Source organism: Egretta garzetta, unplaced genomic scaffold, assembly GCF_000687185.1.
Source record: "Egretta garzetta isolate BGI_Z169 unplaced genomic scaffold, ASM68718v1 scaffold32, whole genome shotgun sequence".
NCBI classification, from domain to species: Eukaryota; Metazoa; Chordata; class Aves; order Pelecaniformes; family Ardeidae; genus Egretta; species Egretta garzetta.
In genome coordinates this window covers 2,800,448-2,823,019 of record NW_009259035.1, presented here as the reverse complement: position 1 = coordinate 2,823,019, position 22,572 = coordinate 2,800,448, and the positions used below count along the sequence as shown (strand labels likewise).

Here is a 22,572-nt window from a genome sequence, read left to right as displayed (position 1 = left end):
GAAGCCTACGCACATAGTCTTGGCTTACGTGTCCTTTTTCTTCTTATCCTTTGTCCTGACCTATTTACGGCCTTTCTTGCAATGCATTTTGTTACCTGTACACCTACACTTATGTAGTTGCCAAGATACACCCCGCAGATATTTGTACCCTTTACCAATGGCACAAAAGAGACAGTCAGACCTGGGAGAAGAAGCATCTGCAGTAGCCTGCTGTGTCTACTCTGCGTTTTGAACTAATATGACCTGCATTACTGAAACACTTTGAACAAGCATATAACTTTTAAGTATCTATTTTTTAAGTATCTATCTACGGTAAGTAACTATCTTCCAGAAAAACAATGACGGTCCATATTTTAATAACATTTCAGCTAGAAAAAAAGAATCCAGAAAATGTCAAAAGCCCTGTTTAAGAACAGTTCTGAATACATTTGAATCTATATCTTTTTGACTGCATCAACATCATCACACATTAATTCTTCTGTACATGGATTCCATATCATTTGAATCATCTTCTATGAAGGCTGCATCAGAAACTAGGCCTTACCTAAATATTGAAGTTATTTCACCAGAAACATCCCCATATCACCTCAAGGCACTTGGGTAAACTTATCAGCAAAAAAAATCAAGACAAGAAGCGCATGCATAGCTTAATGATAACGCTCCCATTACAGTGAGGAATGATATCATGTCAGTTCCTGTATTCTCCCTGCTCCAAATCTATCAATCAGAGATGTCTGGTCCATCACAAACTGGGACAGAATTCCATCAGTCTATGTTTATGAAACACAGACTATGATGTTACCTAGACCTTCCAATGTTGTAATTTGAAGCAAATGAACTATAAAGGAAAAAAAAAATATTTGGAAACCCGAAGACAACATTTTTTTAAAAACTTCTATTACACCACCTACAAAAAAAAAGATAAACGGAATGTAGAATTTTTCACAGTGTATTTTAAGATGAACTAGAACAACTTTAAACAATCTAAGCTCAGGAAGCACCGATTTTTAATAAATATTATTTGGTGTGACTTTTTGGGGCAGTGAGATTCTACCAAGGGTAACCTAAGAAAGGTTCACATTACACTGCATGTTAAGATACAGTGTCTAGATACTACATATGATAGCGCACAAATCATTCAAAAACCAGAGTACTTTGTTAATAAAACAAAAAACCTTAATGTCCAACAATTAAATTATATAGACTCTTCCACTTCCATGCAATTTCACAGACTGCAGTGTGATTTATCATTAGTCTCTCACACTCAGCCCACAGAAAAAATACCACACCTCTTCAAAGTAGATTGCTGAAAATAAACGAGACGTCCAAAGAACAAAAGCTAAAATCATTAACGTATCATTTTCATAAATAGACTTAATTAGATAATGAGGCCCAGAAATACAAAGTCACATGACCAGTGTCCCACAGGAAGCTTATGGCAAATTGGAGACGTTAACACAGATATGCCAAACCCCAATTTGGTACCCTACCATGTAAAACTTTCCTTTCTCTAAGTTTATACCTATGCAGATATCTAGCATAGTAGTTTTAACATTAAGAGGAAATGTAAAAAATAATAAATTAAGTTGTTCAGCCTGGACAGTATTTTAGATATGGCTTTGCTTGAATATTTGATTTCACTTGTTTTAAAGCACCTGTTTCAAGAAGACATTATTTTCACTGTAATTAATCACAACGGGAACCTGTTCAGGAAAGGTTTGTTTGTTTTTTTTTTTTCCCCACACTTAAGAGTTGTTTAATAAAATCCTATGTTACTCAGCCTGCCTGGACTGATAGTGCTAGCTCCCTGTCTAAATAGGCAGGCAGAAAGAACTGCTCATACTTGTTATTCAGGGGGAAAAAAAGAGAAGAATGCTAACTTGTGCCAAATATTTTTAAGTGTTATAAATTTACATCAGCTCAGAAGTATATGCTTTTGAACACTGAATTTTGAAGTGGGTTAGATTTTTCTTCTGTTCCTTAAAACACTATTTCCCCATTAAAAAAAAAAGAAAAATAGGATGTCACAGTGTGAGCTCATACTTGTTATTCAGGGGGAAAAAAAGAGAAGAATGCTAACTTGTGCCAAATATTTTTAAGTGTTATAAATTTACATCAGCTCAGAAGTATATGCTTTTGAACACTGAATTTTGAAGTGGGTTAGATTTTTCTTCTGTTCCTTAAAACACTATTTCCCCATTAAAAAAAAAAGAAAAATAGGATGTCACAGTGTGAAAATGAAAATACAACAGGCTGACTTTTATAATCCAGTATGCGTGATATCTTCAAGATGAAAGCTGCAAACTGCTGTTTGCTTATGCTTAAATTTTTCATCAATAGACAATGACTTATAGGTCTTGTTTGTGAGCAACACCAGTTGTGATAATCTGAGACAGAAACACTACCTAGATGAAATGACAGATACTGACGTGTTCCTCGTTTCTCCTCTCATTTTATCTCGAAAATGAAGTCCTTTTTATTTTGCTCCACCACAACAAAAAAATAAATTTTGTCTATTGCTTATTCTACAATACCTTCTGCAATCAATATCAAAGATTCAGAATGAAAGTCATAAGAAGAGATCTAGCCATTTTGAAAATGGCAGTGTTAAAACTATATATATATACATATATATATATATATATATATGCACGAACAAACCTGGCTTTTAGCTGGCATCTTTGCTGTCAACATTAAAAAGTCAAACACCAGTGTGGATAATGGATGAACTAGAAAAAGCACATACTGGGTGCCCAAAACACCTACAGAGCCAAAAGGAAAACTGGGTACTCAAGCCAAAGAAATAATTACAGTATGCACTCAAAAAAGCCAATTGGACAATAAATGCAACACGTGACTGGGTTAAAACAACTTTTGATTCCAGAGAAACATATTAGCACAACGGTGATTTTTATTTCTTTTTATGAAGTCTTTCTATGTGGACAAAATTATGTATGTATGGAGAATACAATCCCCAAAGAAACGCACTATTGTATAGCTGAGTTTTTCTGTATTCTTCTAGTATTTTAGTTTCAATTATTAGAAATGCAGTTCTTAAAGAAAAAAAACCAAACGCAGTCATACATAACAGAAACCTTCTATGTTTTTAACAGCCTGAATAATCCCAAGCTTCAGCTCACTTTCTTGGGAAAAAGGGCAGGCAGCAATCCTTTCTGCATGTTGCTTACCTTACAGAACATGGGAACTGCACTATGCCAGCTGTTTTGCTCAGAAATTAATCAATATTAAGGGTCAGACCGAGATATTGAGATGATATTTGTTCTCCTGCCTGTCATTCTCCTCTCTACCCTCACGCAGCCAAACTGCAGAAACACTAGTGAATCACAGTGAATGTATCTGTGAGGCTGAGGTTGTCACCAGATGACAACTCAAAGCCAAGGCAGGTGCTAAAGGAGCATTGCTCACCCTGGGAGGTGCCTTCGGCTGCGCCCCCCTCTCCCTCCCGTACCCACACCTACCCAGTCTAAGGGAGCTTCCATCTGTTTCGTTTTCAGAAGATCTAGTTTCTGAGATCATAAGTTAGAGCAAATGAGGCTGGCACTTGGGTTAAATAAGAGTATAGAGTTTCTTATTTTTTTCCTTAAATTGCTTGTTTGTTTTTTAATTAATATGGTAGGGGCATTACACATTTTGTTGATCTGTTACATTTCTATTTGTAATATTTTAATGTAATTATTAAATGGCCGGAGGCCAACAACAGATAAGGTTGTGTGCAAACACAGCAACACCCACAAACAAAAGTACACAACCTGGGTTGTGATTTTATACGCTTAAAGCCCAACAAAAACTAAGTAATCGTTTCAGTAGCATGTTGATGTCACAGGAATATATATTTTATTTCCATTTTATAAAATACAATGGCACCCTGATCCTACAGGGCGACAGAGACAGCAACCCCAGATGCTTGCTTATTTGCAATGTTAAAAGTTTATTAACTTCTGTTTCCACAGCTCCATGGTAAACAGGCACGGTGCTGTTTGCCAGATAATCTTCTCCCTGCAGAAGCCTGTTGCTGTAGCAACCTGTTGGAACAGCCGGGATGCCAAAGCAACCATGCCATACGTGCAGGCAACGCAAAACAGTTCCAGGAGAACCAAGTAGAAATGACAGAACAAATCCGGCTGCAGCACTGCTGAATAGAGTATTTCTGCAGTTATAATACCGTTTAGGTAGTTAAATCCACCGAGAATGAGTCTCTTTTTACAGGCAAGAACATCAGAAGACCTTACATAGATGGGAATCGACGTAAGTGCATCCTATTCATTTCTGGTGAGTTCCTCCCCACCCCCGCCCCCTACAAAATGTAGTTCTGAATCCATCTAAACATGGGTTTATCACCCTGACAACTTGTTTTCAAGCCAGCTGGCACCTATATGCTCTTTGCAGCCAGGTCTTAAAGTGACCTCAACTATGCCATATTTATGGCATACTTCCAACGCTATGTTTGAATGTTTGGGTATTTACTAGAACTATTTTCTGTTAATAATGAAGTACCAGGTTAATTTGTACATTAATAATATAAACACAGCAAAAGGATAAAGTTAAGTGCTGATTACTGGGATCGGTATAATTCACGTGACAAGTAATGTATTAGCCAGAATAGTTACAAATTCATATTTAAGCATTTCTCAAAGCTGCTAAGCTTATATACAAAAGGCTGTGTAAAACAGTGTTTTCCTGCAACTTTTGGCAGTAGTCTTGCCTTTGGAAACTGTACAAGCTCACTTCCCTATCTCTCTTCTTTAATTTACACATGCAGGGGTTTTGTGGGTATTTTTATTTGGGTTATCTCAGTCCCTCCCACTGATCATGACATTCAAGAGATGTGCTTACGTATTCATGCATATGCATGCATACATACTTCTGAAATCATATTCTGTGTGTCTATATGTAACACGCATAGAGTATTATTCACACACATAAAAGGAATGGACACACATACATACACAGTACTGTGAGCATATAGCACAATAATAGGATTAAGATTACAGTCAGCTCTAGTAGGCTTCTAAGAATCATGCAAAATATTAAAATAAATAGAATTATTGAGTATTTATAATGACTGCATATGTAAGAATGGGGATATGATCAAACACATTTATTCAAAGTAGAATAAAACCGTAGATATACTTCCTTATGAAACTGAGAGGAAATATATTTCCATGTGCAAGCGAGCCGACATACCAGGATGTATCCAATATATATGTTTTCTGTGTACACATTAATTATAGAAACATAGAGTGGTTGAGGTTGGAAGGGACCTCTGGAGGTCATCTTGTCCAGCCCCCTGATCAGGCAGGGCTACCTAAGAGCCGGTTGCCCAGAACGACATCCAGATGGCTTTTTAATATCTCCAAGGATGGAGACTCCACAGCCTCCCTGTGCAGCCTCTGCCAGTGCTCGGTCACCCTCATAGGAAAAAAGTGTTTTGCAACGTTCAGATGGAATGTCCTGTGTTTCAGGTTGTGCCCATCACTTTTCATCCTGTCACTGGGCACCGCTGAAGACAGCCTGGCTCCATCCTCTTTGCATTCTCCCTTCAGGTACTTACATATATTGACAAAATCCCCCCAAAGTGCTTTCTCCAGACTAAAGAGTCCCAACTCTCTCAGCCTTTCCTCATAGCAGAGATGCTCCAGTTCCTTCATCGGACACTCTCCAGTATGTCCATGTCTCCATTGTATACTGGGGAGCCCAGAACTGGTCCCAGCACTCCAGGTGTGGCTTTACCAGTGCTGAGCAGAGGGGAAGGATCCCCTCCCTTGACCTGCTATCAAAACTTTGGCTAAGGTGGCCCAGGATACCATTCGCCTTCACTTGCTGCTAGGACACATAGCTGGCTTATGGTCAGTTTGGTGTATACCAGGAGCCCCAGGTCCTTTTCTGCGGAGAGGCTTTCCAGACAGCATCTCTCCCAATTGCCATTATCATTCAAAGATTACTGAGAGTGGCCTCGCAGTGACAACAGCCATCTCCCCAGCACTTGTGGGTGCATCCCATCAGGGCCCACGGGTATACGTATGTCCAGTCTGCTTAAGTATTCTCTAACCTGATACTCTTCGACCAAGGACAGTAGTTGTAGCAAATTAGTTACATAGAGATAATTAGTGAACGTATACATAATTGGTACCTTTGTGCAGATCAGAAACCAAATCATGGGTTACAGAAGTTATCTATATTTAAAACAAAACAAAACCAAAACCAGAAGTGGGGTTTTAATCCAAAAACTGAGTCCCAACCTACTGCTGCTATTCTGTTCTTTAAGGCCCTTCCTGCCAGGCAGCAGAACTGACGTCAATCTTTTCTGCCTGGAATTCAGCAGCAAGGGTCCTTTCTTGCTCAGAACATTTTTTTTTATATAATAGATTCATTTTATGTAACAAAACACAATCTGGACTATCAATCAAGCTGATTTAAATCCCTGCTTTTAATTATAACCAGATAAACAGTCATAACCAGGGGAAGTTAGAGGAGGTATAAAAGATAGCCAAATTTGACTCATTTCTTCCTAAAATGAAAATGTTATCTTTTCTAGCTTATCTTGCATTGCACCACCATCAACATCTGCACATCCAGTAAATATTTTCATGTCAATATTTTAAAAACATTAAAATCCTGCTTAATTATAACACCACGGATCAGTTTTCCCCTGAACTGTATTACCAAAAATGCTTCTCAAACATCATTGCCAAATGGCTTGTTCAAATCTCTACAGAAAGGGCACTGCTCATTGAGAAACAGTGTCAGATCTTCGCTGTCAAAATTATCCACAGGGGACACATTTTACCATCTCATAATTTTTCTAAACCTTTTGAAACAGTTCTGTGGTCTCGTAAAGATTTCCCTTGATACCCTGTAAACAAAAGGTCAGATCTGCATTTACCCAGGTTCCACAGTTATGGTAGATTTATCACTGCAATATCTGAAGATGTAGCATGGGCAAGCAAGCTGGAGCACTGTATTTCACTTCAAGCAGCCGAGACGTCCAGCTCTTACATTGCCTTTTTTGGTTTTTTGTTTTGTTTTATTTTGGTTTTTTTCCCTCTTAGCAGAACTGAAAACAAGCCTAAAAAGAACATTTTGTTTTGTTTGTTTTCTAGATCACCTAAACCATTCAATTAAAAATACAGAGATAAAACAAGCTATTCATATAAAGAAGCACCAACAAGAAATTTTGATTCTTTTGCTAGGTTTGGCTGATGAGCAGTGTTGAAGTAAAACTAGTTATCTAGAGATACATTTCTGGCACAGAAATTACTCCTGATTATCAGGCATTGAAGAAGCAGTAACTGTTTAAACACCATAAGTGAGCCTGGAGAAGCTTGACATAGTACAGTACAGTTAGAATCATAGAATCATTAAGGTTGGAAAAGACCTCCAAGATCATCAAGTCCAACTGTCAACCCAAGACCACCATGCCTACTAAACCATATTCTGAAGTGCCACTTCTACATGTTTTCTGAACACCTCCAGGGATGGTGACTCCACCACCTCGCTGGGCAGCCTGTCCCAATGCTTGACCACTCTTTCACTAAAGAAATTTTTCCTGATATCCAATCCAAACCTCCCCTGACGCAATTTGAGGCCCTTTCCTCTCATCCTGTTGCTTGTTACTTGGGAGAAGAGACCAACACCCACCTTGCTACAGTCTCCCCTCCCCAGGCTAACCACCCCCCATTCCCCCAGCCGATCCTCGTAAGACTTGTGCTCCAGACTCCTCACCAGCTTTGTTGCTCTCCTCTGGACATGTTCCAGCAATACAACATCTTTCTTGTGGTTAGGGGCCCAAAACTGAATACAGTATTCAAGGTGCAGTCTCACCAGTGCTGAGTACAGGGAAAGGATGCCTTCCCTAGTCCTGCTGTTCACGTTATTCCTGATACAAGCCAGGATGCTGTTGTCCCTCTTGGCCACCTGGGCACACTGCTGGCTCATATTCAGCTGGCTGTCAACCAACACCCCCAGGTCCTTTTCCACCAGGCAGCTTTCCAGCCACTCTTCCCAAGCCTGTAGTGATGCATGGGGTTGTTGTGACCCAGGTGCATGACCCAGCACTTGGCCTCATTGAACCTCACACAGTTGGCCTCAGCCCATTGATCCAGCCTGTCCAGGTCCCTCTGCAGAGCCCTCCTCCCCTCGAGCAGATCGACACTCCCACCCAGCTTGGTGTCATTTGCAAACTTACTGAGGGTGCACTCAATCCCCTTATCCAGGTCATTGATAAAGATATTAAACAAGACTGGCCCTTGAACTGGGCCCTGGGAGACACCGCTTGTGACTGGCCACTGACTGGATTTAATTCTGTTCACCACCACTCTCTGGGCTCAACCATCCAGCCAATTTTTTTACCCAGTGAAGAGTACACCTGTCTAAGCCATGAACCACCAGCTTCTCTAGGAGAATACTCTGGGAGACAGTGTCAAAGGCTTTACTAAAATCCAGGTAGATAAAATCCACAGTCTTTCCCTCATCCACTAGGCAGGTTACCTGGTCATAGAAGGAGATCAGGTTGGTCAAGCAGGACCCGCCTTTCATGAACCCGTGCTGGCTGGGCCTGATCCCCTGGTTGTCCTGCACATGCCTGGTGAGCATACTCAAGATGATCTGCTCCATAATCTTCCCTGGTACCGAAGTCAGGCTGACGGGCCTGCAGTTCCCTGGATCTTCCTTCTGGCCCTTCTTGTATATGGGCACTACACTAGCAAGCCTCCAGTTGCCTTCACTGGTTGGCTCACTCACCACCTATGTCAGGAATTTGTCTTCATACACTGCAGGAACCTCCTAGACTGTTCCCTCTCCACTGCGTTGTATTTCCAGCAGACATCCAGTAAGTTGAAGTCCGCCACAAGACCAAGGGCTAGCAATTGTGAGACTTCTCCCAGTTGCGTATAGAATATTTTATCTGCTTGTTCATCCTGCTTGGGATGTCTGTAACAGACTCCCAGTAGGATATCTGCCTTGTTGGTCTTCTCCCTCAATCTTACCCATAAGCACTCATCCTTATCATCACAATCATTGAGCTCTATACAGTCAAAACACTCCCTAACCTACTGAGCCACCCCACTGCCTCTCCTTCCTTGTCTATACTTTCTAAAGAGCTTATAGTCATCTATTGCAGCATTCAAGTCATGGGAGTCATCCCACCATGTTTCTGTGACGGCAACTAAGTCACAGCCATCCTGCTGCACAATGACTTCCAGCTCCTCCTGTTTGTTGCCCAAGCTACATGCATTGGTGTAGATGCACTTCACTTGGGCTACCGATTTCACTCCCAACACTGGCAGGCCACCCCTAGGCTCCTCTCTAGTAAGCCTGGTTATATTCCCTTCCCCCTTAGAACCTAGTTTAAAGCCCTCTCAGCGAGCCCTGCCAACTCATGAGCAAGAATCCTTTCCCCCCTTTGAGGGTTATTCCAAATCAGACAACAAAGAAACAATATTTGTCCTTTTCCATTCCTTTACTTTGGGCACTTGACAGAACTTTCTGTGCAGCTTGTTTTCTCTGCAGTGTCAATTCTCTCTGCTGTCTCTATTGGCAGGCAGCACCAGGCACAAGTGAAGGACCATAAGCTATTTGTAAGTTTGTCCTTCCATCCCTTTCCCTGCTTCCCTTAATTGGCAAGATTCAGTTCCACGTTTTCCCTTTAAGCTAGAAATTGCTTGAGCTCTTAGTGTTACATTTTAGCAACAGATGGTACACTTCCCTCTGAGTTAATTCTGAACCAGTATCTCAGGGTTGAGATTGCTAGAGGTGTTATCTTTCAGCAGAGATCCTGATTTTATAATCATTACCCATCCAAAGCTTACTTTAAAGAAAAAGTTGTTAAGCTCTGCTTTGGCGTTATTCTGTGTCAAACAACTGCTTCAGTCCATCTAAGAGAAAGATGCTACTGGAATGCTGAAGATGCAACAGTAAATTGGGTATTAAATGAAGAGTTATTCACCATTTGCTATTGAGTAAAATATCCTCTCCTAAACTCTCTCCCAAACAACACCCAAGTTTCTGCAGTTCTTGCCAATACCAATGAAACAATTTTCCTCATACTGGAGGAACATTAATACAATAACATTGCAATTGGGAAAAAAAAAAAAAAAAGAAAAAAAGAGGTAGACTCTAGTGGAATGGGGAAAAGCAGGAAAGAGAACTGGGTAAAAAAAAAGCATTCATCAACTGTGAGGGCAAAGCTGGGGAGAAGATTAAGACAATTTGATAAAGTTAAAAGGAGAAGAGGAGACAGTTCTTGGCCAATAAAAATGGGGAGAGCAGAGTAAGGAATTCATGGAAGCCTGACAGGATAAGTAAAACAGTGAGAGAAAGAGAGTGGCAATGGGAAGGGTGGAGAACAGAAAATCACCTAGTCAGGAAAATGCCACTGCATCAAATTGTGAAACCAAGATCTGATGTTAGGAAATTCAATAAACTCTAGAAAGATGTTGGGAATTTAGCAGATGGGCACAATAAATACATATTTTTAATTTAACATTTTCTTACAATAACTCCAGTATTAGCACCATGGGTCATGAATCTATTAAAAATACGGAAATAAAGGGAAAATGAAAGGAAATGAGCTTGGCTCTCAGTACTCTTGATTCCTTGCATGAAGAGCAAAATTCAATTGAAATGTTTCCTGGGGCAGAGAAAGATTAAAACAAAATTAATGGTACTCCATGGGCACAAATAACGTTTCATAGGGTTTGTCTGTGGTTATCATAGCTAAATGCTAAATAAAATATTAAGTTTGAGTGAAAGTTTGAATCATATGCAGCTGCTCTTTTTGTTGCCTAAATAAATTCCACTGCACCAATGAGTAAAGAGCTGAAACTGTAATGAGTCCTATTGTTTTGACCTCTGACCAAAATCTTTATATTTAGGTATCAAAAGGTTAGATAACCTGTTAAGATTTTTTTTTTTATTCCCCAAGAGATGCTGTAGGTGCTTAATTTGCACAGGTCTTTTACACAAAAACTTCAGAGTTCTCATGAAGGTGATCTCATTTGCCCTTCAGTTACTGTCTTCTGAGCATATTGAGCTTTACCTTTATTTATTGCCAATACTTTCAAACCAGCATAACATTATGCAGAATTTATTTTGTCAGGAACCCTTAAATTTGTCTGCAAGTAGGACACTCCTCTACAGTAATTTAAAAATCAAAATTCAACCACTTATTCCCATTAATGAGATTTGTGGAGCAACTGGGAACTATTAAAACATGTATGGTGTGATGAATAACCTTCACCCTAAACATTATACTCTGGTCTCCTTTACTCTTTTCAACCAAAAATTCACCATGTCATCACTACTCAATTCAGCAGTTCTCCTCCTCTTCCATCCCCCCTCCCTCCCTCCCTCCCTCCCTCCCCTGTTCATATATCCTGTAATTCATCTACGATCTAAAATTCTGCCTTTCTTCTACATGACATATAATGCAGGAGAAATACCCAATAAAATACACAGAAGAAGAAACTAAACATAAAGTTGTTTGTAGCTAGCGTGGAGCCGATTGTTAGCTTGTTTTCTCTCTGACAGGGCCTGATATTTTCTAAGAGGAATAACGCCTTTGTATTTGTTGCCATTTGTGATGTAAAGTGTTAAAATATTCTGGGTATAAAAACGTATAAAAGTGAATAATCCAAGCACTGTTCAAAACACAGAATCACAGAATCACAGAATCGTAAGGGTTGGAAGGGACCTCAGGAGATCATCTAGTCCAACCCCCCTGCTAAAGCAGGCTCACCTAGAGCATGCTACACAGGACTTCATCCAGGCGGGCTTTGAATATCTCCAGAGAAGGAGACTCCACAACCTCCCTGGGCAGCCTGTTCCAGTGCTCTGCCACCCTCAGAGTGAAGAAGTTCTTCCTCATATTCAACTGAAACCTCTCGTGTTTCAGTTTGCATCCATTGCCCCTAGTCCTGTCGCTGGAACATACTATAAAACAATATTACAGCTACTGTACAAAACCAGGAGGGGTTCAAATATGATTCTTTTGCTCAGGCAGAAAAGCTCTTGTGCCCTTTTTCACAAGACAATATGAAAAGCAGGGAGGGTTTGGGGGGCTGGCATGTTTTTACTGATGTAATATACGGTTGCAACACCCTGAAGCTCCTGGCCTTGGAAGTCGAGATTAGGAGCACAGCATCTGGCTGACAGCTGACTGCCATGGGAGGAGAGCAGGGCACATGGGCTGGAAGAGAGCTACAAGTCATTGTAAGAGGTTCTCCACTCAGGCATACCAGGACTATGGCGGCACGGCAGCGTGCATCTGTCCTGCAAGCGAGACGCAACCTCAGAGCATCAAATGATCTGCTGATGTTTAACAGTGATGTTCCATCAGTAGGCCATTTCACCCAGAATCAGTCCATTAGTTTTCTCCAAATATGTTTACAAAACAAATAGTCTAATTGTTTATTAACTCAGCACTTACAGTTAATACTTGCTTTTAAAATCACTGCCATAGCTTGTACTCCGGTCTGACCATTTTGCATTTAAAATGCAAAACCTTTGGGGAATAAACAAATAAATACACACACACCAAAAACATGCAGCACAAATTACTTAAAAATGTTTTCCCCAAATCCAGTTCAGCTTTGATCTCCCTGTTTATCTGTCTATTTTATTTCCTAGTTATGTACAAATTGCATGATGATACACTTCAAACACAGAACTGCATTTGTGGAGCACCAGACACAACGCCCCAGTCCCCTTCCCTAGAAGTACTTAAGGGCCATCACAGTACAAAATCTTAAAATTAAAGGGTTTTCATTGCTTTCCTGTATGCCCTGTCATAGCACTGCTGAATAAGGCTGTGACCCTCTTCAGATGATCTCCCTAGAAACCCAATGTTTGTTGAGATTTTACATTGTTACTTACTGTTCATACTAAAAATACCATGCTGTGAGAAATGTATTTTGCACTTGATGTGTGTGCTCATGCCCTGACATTTGCTTACTGAACCAGGACCTCTAAATGCATTCTTATTAGCATCTACTTTGGAAACACCAGCAAGAAAAAAAATACACACCTTAATTCACCAATTGGGATTAAATGGATTAAAGAATATTTATGTTTATTTCTGGTTTCCTTTAAAGACATCTGGGCCAGCTCCTGTCACCCTGACCAGAATTAGCAGATAATCAGGAGGATTCAAATTTTTCACTAAGATACTTATCCTGGGCAGGAATTTCCTTTTCCAAAAATACATGTTTTTCTTCAAGCAACCTTTCAACTGGCAAGTTGTGACCTCTCTTCTACACTCAGTGTCTGGGTTAGGGTTAGGGTTGACAGTGTCTGGCCGACTGTAGTTAATACAATGCAATACCCTTGACAGAAGTGAGAAGCTTTCTGGAATCGTAAGTAATTTATACTGTCCACTGAGCTGTATCTGATGCAGTAAACGGTAACATTAGACTTCAAATCTCTTTTTTCAAAAGCAGCAGGGTGTGCATCAATAGTGCCTATCATGAACTGTAACAGGTTGTTTTAAAATAACTTCATTTGGTTTTTTGAAGTGGAGATACAGGAATAGAGCAATGCAGGTGCACAGACAACCATGAGCCAAGATGGCTTCAGTCTGGTAGAAAATATCTCACAAAGTTAGAATGTTAAAAACTGTTATCTGTGGAAGTTGCTAATACTTGTTCGCTTTAAAATTAGGTCTATTTATTTTAATAGCAGAAAATCACAGCATTCTGAAAGCATATTATTGTAGAATATCTTGTATAATTTTTCCTTGCATATGGAGAAGATTTAAGAATTAGCACAGCTCCACCCCCTCTCCACCAAAATATTACAGTAGATTTCTCATTTTGGACGTTGGACTCCTTGCCAGCCACCTTTCAGCTCAGAAGGAAAACCTTTTCAGCTCCCAGTGGCAGCTCTCTCAAGGCTGACAATCTCTCATCCCTTTGTGTTGAACTTTTATGTCTAAATGCATCAGAAGGAGTTCTGAATATTTAAGCAGAGCAGAAGACCAACATGGACGACATACAGTGCTTGAAGACAATTTTGGCCTCAGTAGCATGCGCAACAGCTTTATTCACTCTACATGTAGCAACTGCCTAATCCTAAATGGAGTTCACTCCAAGATTGGAGCAATCTCATTCAATTGGTGTTTCCAGAACTTAAATATAAAAATCCTTACAAAGCTTAGAATATGAAGGAAAAAAGTTATATTGAGCTATAGAGACTTGTTTCTCAAGGCTCATACACTTTGAATCCAATCTGGACTTGAATTTAATTATACTCACAACAAATTATTCCACCCTTTCATTGTTTGACAAAGGCGGTGAGATCTACAGAGTGTTAATAACTAGAGCAAAGCAAGGATAAAGAGGCATGCAATATCCTAGATCAAGCAGAACATGTTGGACAATGTCTCCAGACTGTTTGCACAGTCTTTGCAAGCTGCAGTCAGACTGCACAGGACGAACAAGATCAGCTGTTTGAAATCAATCTCACTTTTTATGTAACAAGGCTAAACTTCTGAAGCAGTTTAGGTACCTCACTCCCAGTAAAATCACAGATCACAAAAGTGCTCAAAAGGCCTTTGAGGATGTATGTGGTTGCTGGCAACCTAATGGGCTTTTCACCAAGGGTGTGAAACAGGAGGGACATCAGAATGGAATCCACAAAAGGCAGAGTGCTGAACAGAGAGTTCCCTCAACGAGACAGCAGAAACGGGGAGGTTTTAGCCTGAGCTCTGAGAACTCATAACCAAAAGTTAAGTTGTTAGAACATGTACCCAGAATGTGAGAAAGCAGTTTGATTTCCCTGTTCAGCCTCAGGAGATTCGATTCTCCCAGCAGGGCGCTCTAATTAGCAAGCTGTCCCCTATCATAGAGTGGGAAGCTTTGATCTCTCCCACTGAAACTATATGACTTTTCAGGGAACAGGAACAGTGCAGTTGTACTGTGCAGAGACAAGAGTTCCTCCCCCTGTTCCAATGGCTGCTCAATAGACCTGAAATGCATTAAAGCATAGATCAGATCTCACTTCCTCTCCAGGCATGTGTCTCAATGGCTATATTCATAGGATCATAGAATGGTTTGGGTTGGAAGGGACCTTTCAAGGTTATCTAGTCCAACACCCTGCAATGAGCAGGGACACCTTCAACTGGATCAGGTTGCTCAGGGCCCCGTCCAATCTGACCTTGGATGTTTCCAGGGATGGGGCATCTGCCACCTCTCTGGGCAACCTGTTCCAGTGTTTCACCACCCTTATTGTAAAAAATGTCTTCCTTATATCTAGTCTGAAATTCAACAAATTCTCTTTACTGGTCAAGCAAGTATTTAAAATGCTATAGAAAATACAACTTCAACAGAAGGGAAGTTAGCTTGGAGCATCACACGCATCCAATAGGCTGGTGGGTAGGTCACCTTCTGGGAGGTAAGCGATGGGCAGTCTCCTCTCCTCAAGCAGAAAGGTGCACAGGTTTCCTGAATCCTGGGGGACAGCTCTATTTCCTGGAAGAATTAGCAGCAGACTGTGAAAAAGGGGGCTACAATCCATTGCATGTACTGCAAGAACAACCGCTTCAGTGGTTGTTGCAAGAGAGATGGAAAAACACTGTCTAATTTGTGGGGCATGAAGAAAAGCAAGACTGAGATAAGCACCAGGCACCTCAAAACTGCATCCCACAATATCTAATTTCAGAAATGAATGTGCCCCTGCCCCAGGAAAAAACAACAACTAAATAGGTTTTTGAGGACAAACCTTGCACCAAGATGTCCTAAGTAGCTTTTAGAGATCTTGTGCCTTTTATGGATCTCCCTTCTGGGCTCCTAGGTCTCACATGAGATTTTACATTAAGTGTCTGTATATCGACTACTGTTGGCATAGAAGTAGACAGTCTAATCTGCTAAACACTCAGTGTCTAAGGATATGAACCCCTGAATTCTTCAGTTAAGGGTTGATTAGCCAAGGATATAAGAATGGTTTGAGATCTCTTGATGGAGGATATAAAAGGGCACACTTACATTCATTACACTGACGCATAAATGTAAATGACCCTTTCTGTTTAATGAGACAACACATATATTACATGTTTACAAAAGTGAAAAGAAGGTTCTGATCTTGGAGTCCCTCTGACAGGTATGAAGTTAAACATGCACACACATGAACATATGATCACGGCCCTAGGAAAACTATAACAAACATGTATTAACAGCTAACATATCTTAAGTAATAAGCAAACATCTTGTGTATGATGATGAAAACATCAACCCATGTACTAATACTTTTGCTTTGCTTTTTTTTTTTTTTTCATTATGCTCTTTCTTTTTCTATGCTAAGATACAGCACTTTGATATTGAAACTTGTTTTGTAGTTTGACCTCTAAAGAGCCACCTTCAAACTTGAATTCCTTTAATTGTTATTTGACACTGTGGGAACCGACCTGGCTTGCAAAGGAGGCCAGGTGAATCCCCAAGGTTTAGTGTTCTGTTTCATTTCTATACCCAGTCACTAACTGTGAGGCCATTTGGCAGCAGCAGTCTTTAAGCCTCCAAATAATTAGTTCTTGCTAAGATGGGCGGAGATTGTAGGAAGAACATAACATGGAAGAATATAATCAAAAAACCCTGTCCCAACAACCCACACTTCTGCAACGTGCCCTACTTGGAAACAGTTGAAGAAAACTTTGTCAGCGAAGTTTGTACCTCTATATGCCCTTACACTCCAATTAAAAGCAATGCAAGAGAAAGAAAAACCTTTCAGAACTGGGATGCGTACAAAGGAAAAAAAAACAATTCATCTCAGCAATTAAAATAGGGAGTAAATGAAAGAGAATTGGGGGAAGTAATTTTCTCTTTAAATATTCTGTATAGCTCAATAGTAGTATTTTCACAAACCGCTTTGAAGAAATGTTAATATAGAGAAATATATTTTAAAAACATCTTAAAAAAACCTTTTACTTGCAATGTAAGATATAATATATCTTACATACATAATATATCTTACATATGTAATATCTTACATCGCAAGTAAAAGGTTTTTAATGGGAAAAGACTTTCCCATAATCAGGTTTGTGGGGTTTTGGTTTATTTGGGGCGTTTTGTTCAATATTCTCAGTACTTATTTATGTCCAAGAAGAAACACAGCTTTTCTAAAATCAACAGGAATTTCCCTGATGGCATTGCTGGAGGCAAGATCTCATACCTGTATCTTAGTCTTCTAGTTCTGAAGAAAGTGGTCTTTAATGACACTAGTCACAGAACTGAGTATATCTCAATGTCAAACACAAAAAAAAGAGAGGATAGGGGATGACAAGAACAGACAATCCACTAGATGACCTTTAAGTCTTAGAAACTACCGGTGGGACTGGGGAGTGGTAGATAGATTCTGTTGGCCACTAAAACTGCAGATGGGATAAAAGGTCTTAAAAAGCTACAGGCCTGCCTACAAATGATGCCAGAAGCGGAGGGATGTTCTTCAGAACCGACTCTTCCCTTGTTTGCCTGCTAACATTTATTTCAACTGTAGAGCTGGACCCAGCATCATGCTGAGTATAAAAGACTCTTGGAAGATATTCCTCTCCTATACAATTGACACTCAGCATGTTGACAGCTTCCTTCCACCTCTGGTCGCCCCCTGTCAATTACCAATTTATTTTTTTTTTTAAGCAATTAAAATCTAATTCCTTTCTCTGCTCTCACCACTGTTTTTACTCCCCTTTTCATCTCCAGAAAGTAAAAGTATGAGAATATCTATAAAGTTAGATATTAGTTACTCTTTTTTTTTTTTTTTTGTGTTAACATTTGCCTTTTAAAACTATTCTTAAAATATTTGCTTGTGAAAAATCAGAGATAGTGAGATGGGATTGCTCTGATATATCACCAAGCTGCAAACTGATAAGTGGGGATTCTCACAGCAACCATGTGTCCTAATTTTTCTGTTTTATGTGGAAGATAATGGAAAAGGTGAAAGGACAAATGGTCAAAAGTGACTCTTTCCTGCTGTTCTTCTGTTTCTCAAGTGTAAATCAGTGCTTTGATGCCTCAGCTTCTGAGCTGTCCCCCTTCCCCCTACCCCAATGGTATATCAAAATGCAGTTAACAGCCCACAGCTGAAAGGGGACTTACTGGTTCCTCCTGGTGCTGTCTACAATTCAGATGAATTCTTTCTGCAGGCAAGAGCATTGCCCATCATCTTTCAGCTTTCCTGCCTGTGTTTGTACAACATCAAAATTCACCAAATACACAAAATCTCAGATGAATTTATGATACACTCAACTCAGCACACCAGAACCAAAAGTTCTTTTCCAATGATTTTTTCTAGAATAGGGAGAGCATTTTTTTTTCCTTTTTAAGCTAAACAGCTGTTACATATTCCACTAACTTCTTATTCCAGTTGAGGTACAAGACAAAAGGGTTTTGCCAATGCTAACAATACTCCGAAACCTATAACATCAACGTAATGATCTAACATTATTGAAAATTTTTGGATATTAAAAAAAAAAAAAATATCAACCACACCCACAAATACTTCCCCAAACCCACACGTCTTCTGTTGTGACCATCAAGGTACAAGAACGAACTCTGGAAATAAGCATACGATCCTGACACTATTATGATATTGGCATGGTTACTTTATAATCTTCCTCTTAATACAACAAATTTCAAGTCTCTGGAGAAAAACAATGCACCTGTAAAAGAAAAACCCAGCACTTTCATTTGATCCTTCTGGACCTAGAAGTTCTATGAAATTTGATAAACTGAATTTCTTTTCAGTTACACACAAAATAAAAAACAAACTAGCCTATGCCAGGGGTGGGAGTTCAGGGGGGGGGCAGGGAGAGAGAAATGCTCAAAAAATAATGATGCTGTAATAGAAAAGTTCCTCAGTATAAACTGTTGGTTGCTGCATTATCAACAGATGGCAATCTACCCATGGCAAACCCATCCTGCCTAAGTCCATGACTTTATCTCCTTATGTTCCCAACTATTTGCTGTTCCACAGAGAGTCATATACTTTACAGAACCATAAATGTGGTTTTTAAAAGTACAGAAAAGGTATTTTAGGTGTTAAAATTTTTGAATTTTAATTTATGTTTAGGTAATGAAAATGTTCCACTTCGAGGTTTGGGGCTGGGAAGTCGTGAAAGGCTCACTATTTCTTATGACATAAGAAGTCAGAGAATAGCTTCAAACTGCTGATTTGGGGATGTTCAACTTGGGACACCATGTTATTTTCAATATTTTGTAAAAACAGCTAGATGTAAAGAATTTTAAACAGCATCCAGGAAATCACCAGCAACCCTACAGACGTTTGCAATTCTGTTCATAGATCTACAGAGCTACAAAGCATCAGTTTAGAATTGTGTTATATTTGTATGGAAATGGGAGGATGTCAGTGGTTCAAGAACACAACTGGCAATAGGAGGAAATAAAAAAATAGCTCTAGAAATTGTTCTTTTTAAACTAGGTGAATATTTTTTTGCTCTAATAACCATACCAAACTCAGAAGAGTGGACAGAAATACTTCAGATCACGTGAGATACTTTCTGCAGTGTGTATCTCAGTTCAACATGTGCAACTGCTTCCTCACAAACACCTCCATATATCTGAGCACATATGGAACCATCCAGAAAGTAGTTTTTGTAGCTTTAGGCAACTTTAAACACAGGTTTTAAAAGTGGGACTCAATTTAACAACAAAATATTTACATACAGCTGAAGTGGTTATAATCTACAGAGCTTTCTAACTTCATTTTAGGAGAGCCCGTCCTAGAATACTTTTAATATAGGCCAAGTAGGAGGAGGATTTTGTCTGTTTGAAACATTTGGTCAAAGTCTTTCCTATAAAAAGCCTGAACTATGATAATTATATAACTTCACCCTTCCCCTATATTGCATAGCAGCTAATAGCCAACTATACTATTAAATGTCCTATGTGCGATATAATAAAAATGAATGCATGTTACTCAATTACTAGCTAATTAAAAGCATTTACTGTGTTTAACTACCATACTGTTAGCGGAGTGGTGATTTCAATGAATGCACTAACATATTCTGTTAATCACATGGTAATTATTGCAATAAATTTAAATAAAAATGGTATTAGGGGATCATAATTCTAATCAGCATCCTTTATTAAAATTCTTGTTAGAGTCAGACAATTATCAACAATCAAGAGGAGATACTCTCTGCCAATTGCTCGTGGTGGAAACATAGTACGAGTCCATGAAAATCGGAATACAGGCCCAACACAGGAGCATCGCCTGCCTCTCTTCAGACATTTCTGAGGAGGAGACAGCTGCAGGTGATGACAGCAGCCGTGAACGAGCCAGCTCCTGCTCCTCAGCCCCGGCAAAGCCAGGAAGCTCGTCAGAGCAGGGACAAGTCTCCTGATAATTACACATTGCCACCGCTACCCTGCCAGTCCCACAAGGCTCTGACCCCCAGCACAACTCTCCACAACAGCTTTATTTGCTTTATGCCCATTTATATCAGTGCTGTTACAAAGTGCAACAAAAAAAGGTCACAGAAGTGGCTCGGTAAACCCACTCTCTTCAGGCCCATGTCAGCAACAAAAAGATTACGACTTTAAGCAACTCTTATTTTGATAGCGAACTGCTCACATCCATCTGTTATTTATTGCTTTCAGGTGGACGAAATAACAGATCTGGCCACAGAGTTGTGATTTTATCTAGCTTCAGAGAGGGCAGGCTCCAACAGAAAGACTATAGTGCTTCGAAACGTCATGGTACGCAAGTTGCTGCTACAGCTCCACACAAAGCTTTCATACAAAGAAATGCAAATAATCGTGCAGCCATTCCCACAGTCTCAAAATGAAGCTGTTTGCAACAACAAGTATTTCTCTGCTAAAATATCTGATGGGCCAGGGTCAAGTTTTGTCAGCTGGATGGCACTTGCTTCGTGCCAAGTACTGGGAGAGTTTGGTTCGGGTAGATTCTGCATCACACAGGATGGAGCAAAAAGTTAGTTGAAGGCACAACATGAGGAGAGTCTGGCAGGGGTATATCATGTTCTTCCAGAGATCACAAATAAATACGCATCGGTGCAATTTGCACATGCAATTTGTTATCAGAGTGCTTTGTTTCCTGTGCAGCCCGGTCTCATAGCCTGGCAATTAACTGGGAATTCCAAGGTTTCTGCATCATAAACTAGGATGTAAAACAACCTTAAAAACCCCACAGTAGTGTGATGCCTAATGGTGTAACAGCTATGGGCTGGTAGGTCTTCACCAAAGTTAATGAAATCACAACAGTATGGAACTGGCGTAAACTAAAGGAGAATGATGCTCCAATGTTTCCCTTTTAAAATACAGTAATCCAAGAACTCAAAGCACTCGGGAGAACCATTTTTGAAGCTGGAACCAGACAGAAAATTCGTCGCATGCTCTGGCCTACAGGAGGAGGGTGGGAGGAGGCTGCAGCAGCCTGTGTTAGCATTTTAGAATTCCTCCAGTAGAAATAAACAGCCTAGTTTGCATGCTAAAATCAAAGTCCAGGATAGCAAACAACACACAATTTATGCAGCTGAAAGTCAAAAGGCAAAAAGCCTTGAGGAAGTTTCATAACCACAGCCTTATCAACTAACAAACACAATTTTATGAGAATTATCTGTGTAGGTGTGCAGGGTTTCCAGAAGAGGAAAAAATGCAAGCCATTAAATAGATTCTAGAAGAACTATACTATGCAGTTTGCACAAGGTAGGTAATATTAAAAGAAGACACTAATATAGTGAGTTTAATTTCAAATAAGGTAATCCAATTTTTTCCTTTCCTACATCCATGAAAAATAGAATACAATACAGTTAGGAACAGGGATGAGAGACTGACATTGGACTATAATGAGACATTCAATAATCGGTTATATTTTAGTATTCATTTTGCGGTAAGCATTTAAAAAATAAATACCAATATATGGCTTCTCTATGCATGAAGCTTATTAAAAGCCAGTAAAAACTCTGCCTGTATATTTGCAGCAAAATTAGGGAACAAAAGAAATGTGAAATTATTTACTTGTTCCAGGAAACAGAAAAAGGTTGACTCAGAAAAAAAATCCACATCTTACATCCTTAAAATATTGTATTAGACATCTATTTCAGAACATACTGTATTTTTATCAAAAATTAATTCTAAGCATCTTAGTTTTAGATTAACTGAATCTCTTCACTTCCTGGAACTTAGCTGAATTTCTCTGTTGTTAGCGAACAGATGCAACGCACTTATTAAAAAAAAGACATTTTCAACCTATGTTATATTTCCTCCGTACTGAAGCAAATTATCTAACCCTTAGCTACACAGCAGCTGGCATTTACTTTTCTAAACAGAAATTTTATGCTGGCAGCATCAGTTGTGCTTCATTTGTGATAGACCCACAGATTTTTTTCTTTTTTTCTATGAAAACAAATGGAAATGGAACACCTGGTAGCTGTCATGTCAAAATAATGTATTTCAGCCTATGGCATCATCCATACCTAGGGACTTCTTGCATAATGACATGAGAACTCTTCAGTTCTAGCCACCTTTTCCTCCTGCAAGAGGAGTTCTGCTGCTCATAATTTTATACAAATATAAAGCTATTACTGCC

General features: G+C 39.5%; 1 protein-coding gene across 2 annotated transcripts in view; it reads right to left on the bottom strand.

Annotated features, from left to right (window-relative positions):
* Window positions 1-22,572, bottom strand: part of CCSER1 (coiled-coil serine rich protein 1) — a 643,608-nt gene that overhangs the window by 211,711 nt on the left and 409,325 nt on the right. Inside the window, exon 9 of one of the 2 annotated variants that reach the window (XM_009634846.1) lies at window positions 12,832-12,849. The exons of the other annotated variant lie outside the window; for it this stretch is intronic. Coding sequence (XP_009633141.1) covers window positions 12,832-12,849 — 18 coding nt within the window. The remainder of the gene's footprint in view (window positions 1-12,831; window positions 12,850-22,572) is intronic. 2 annotated transcript variants of the gene reach the window in all.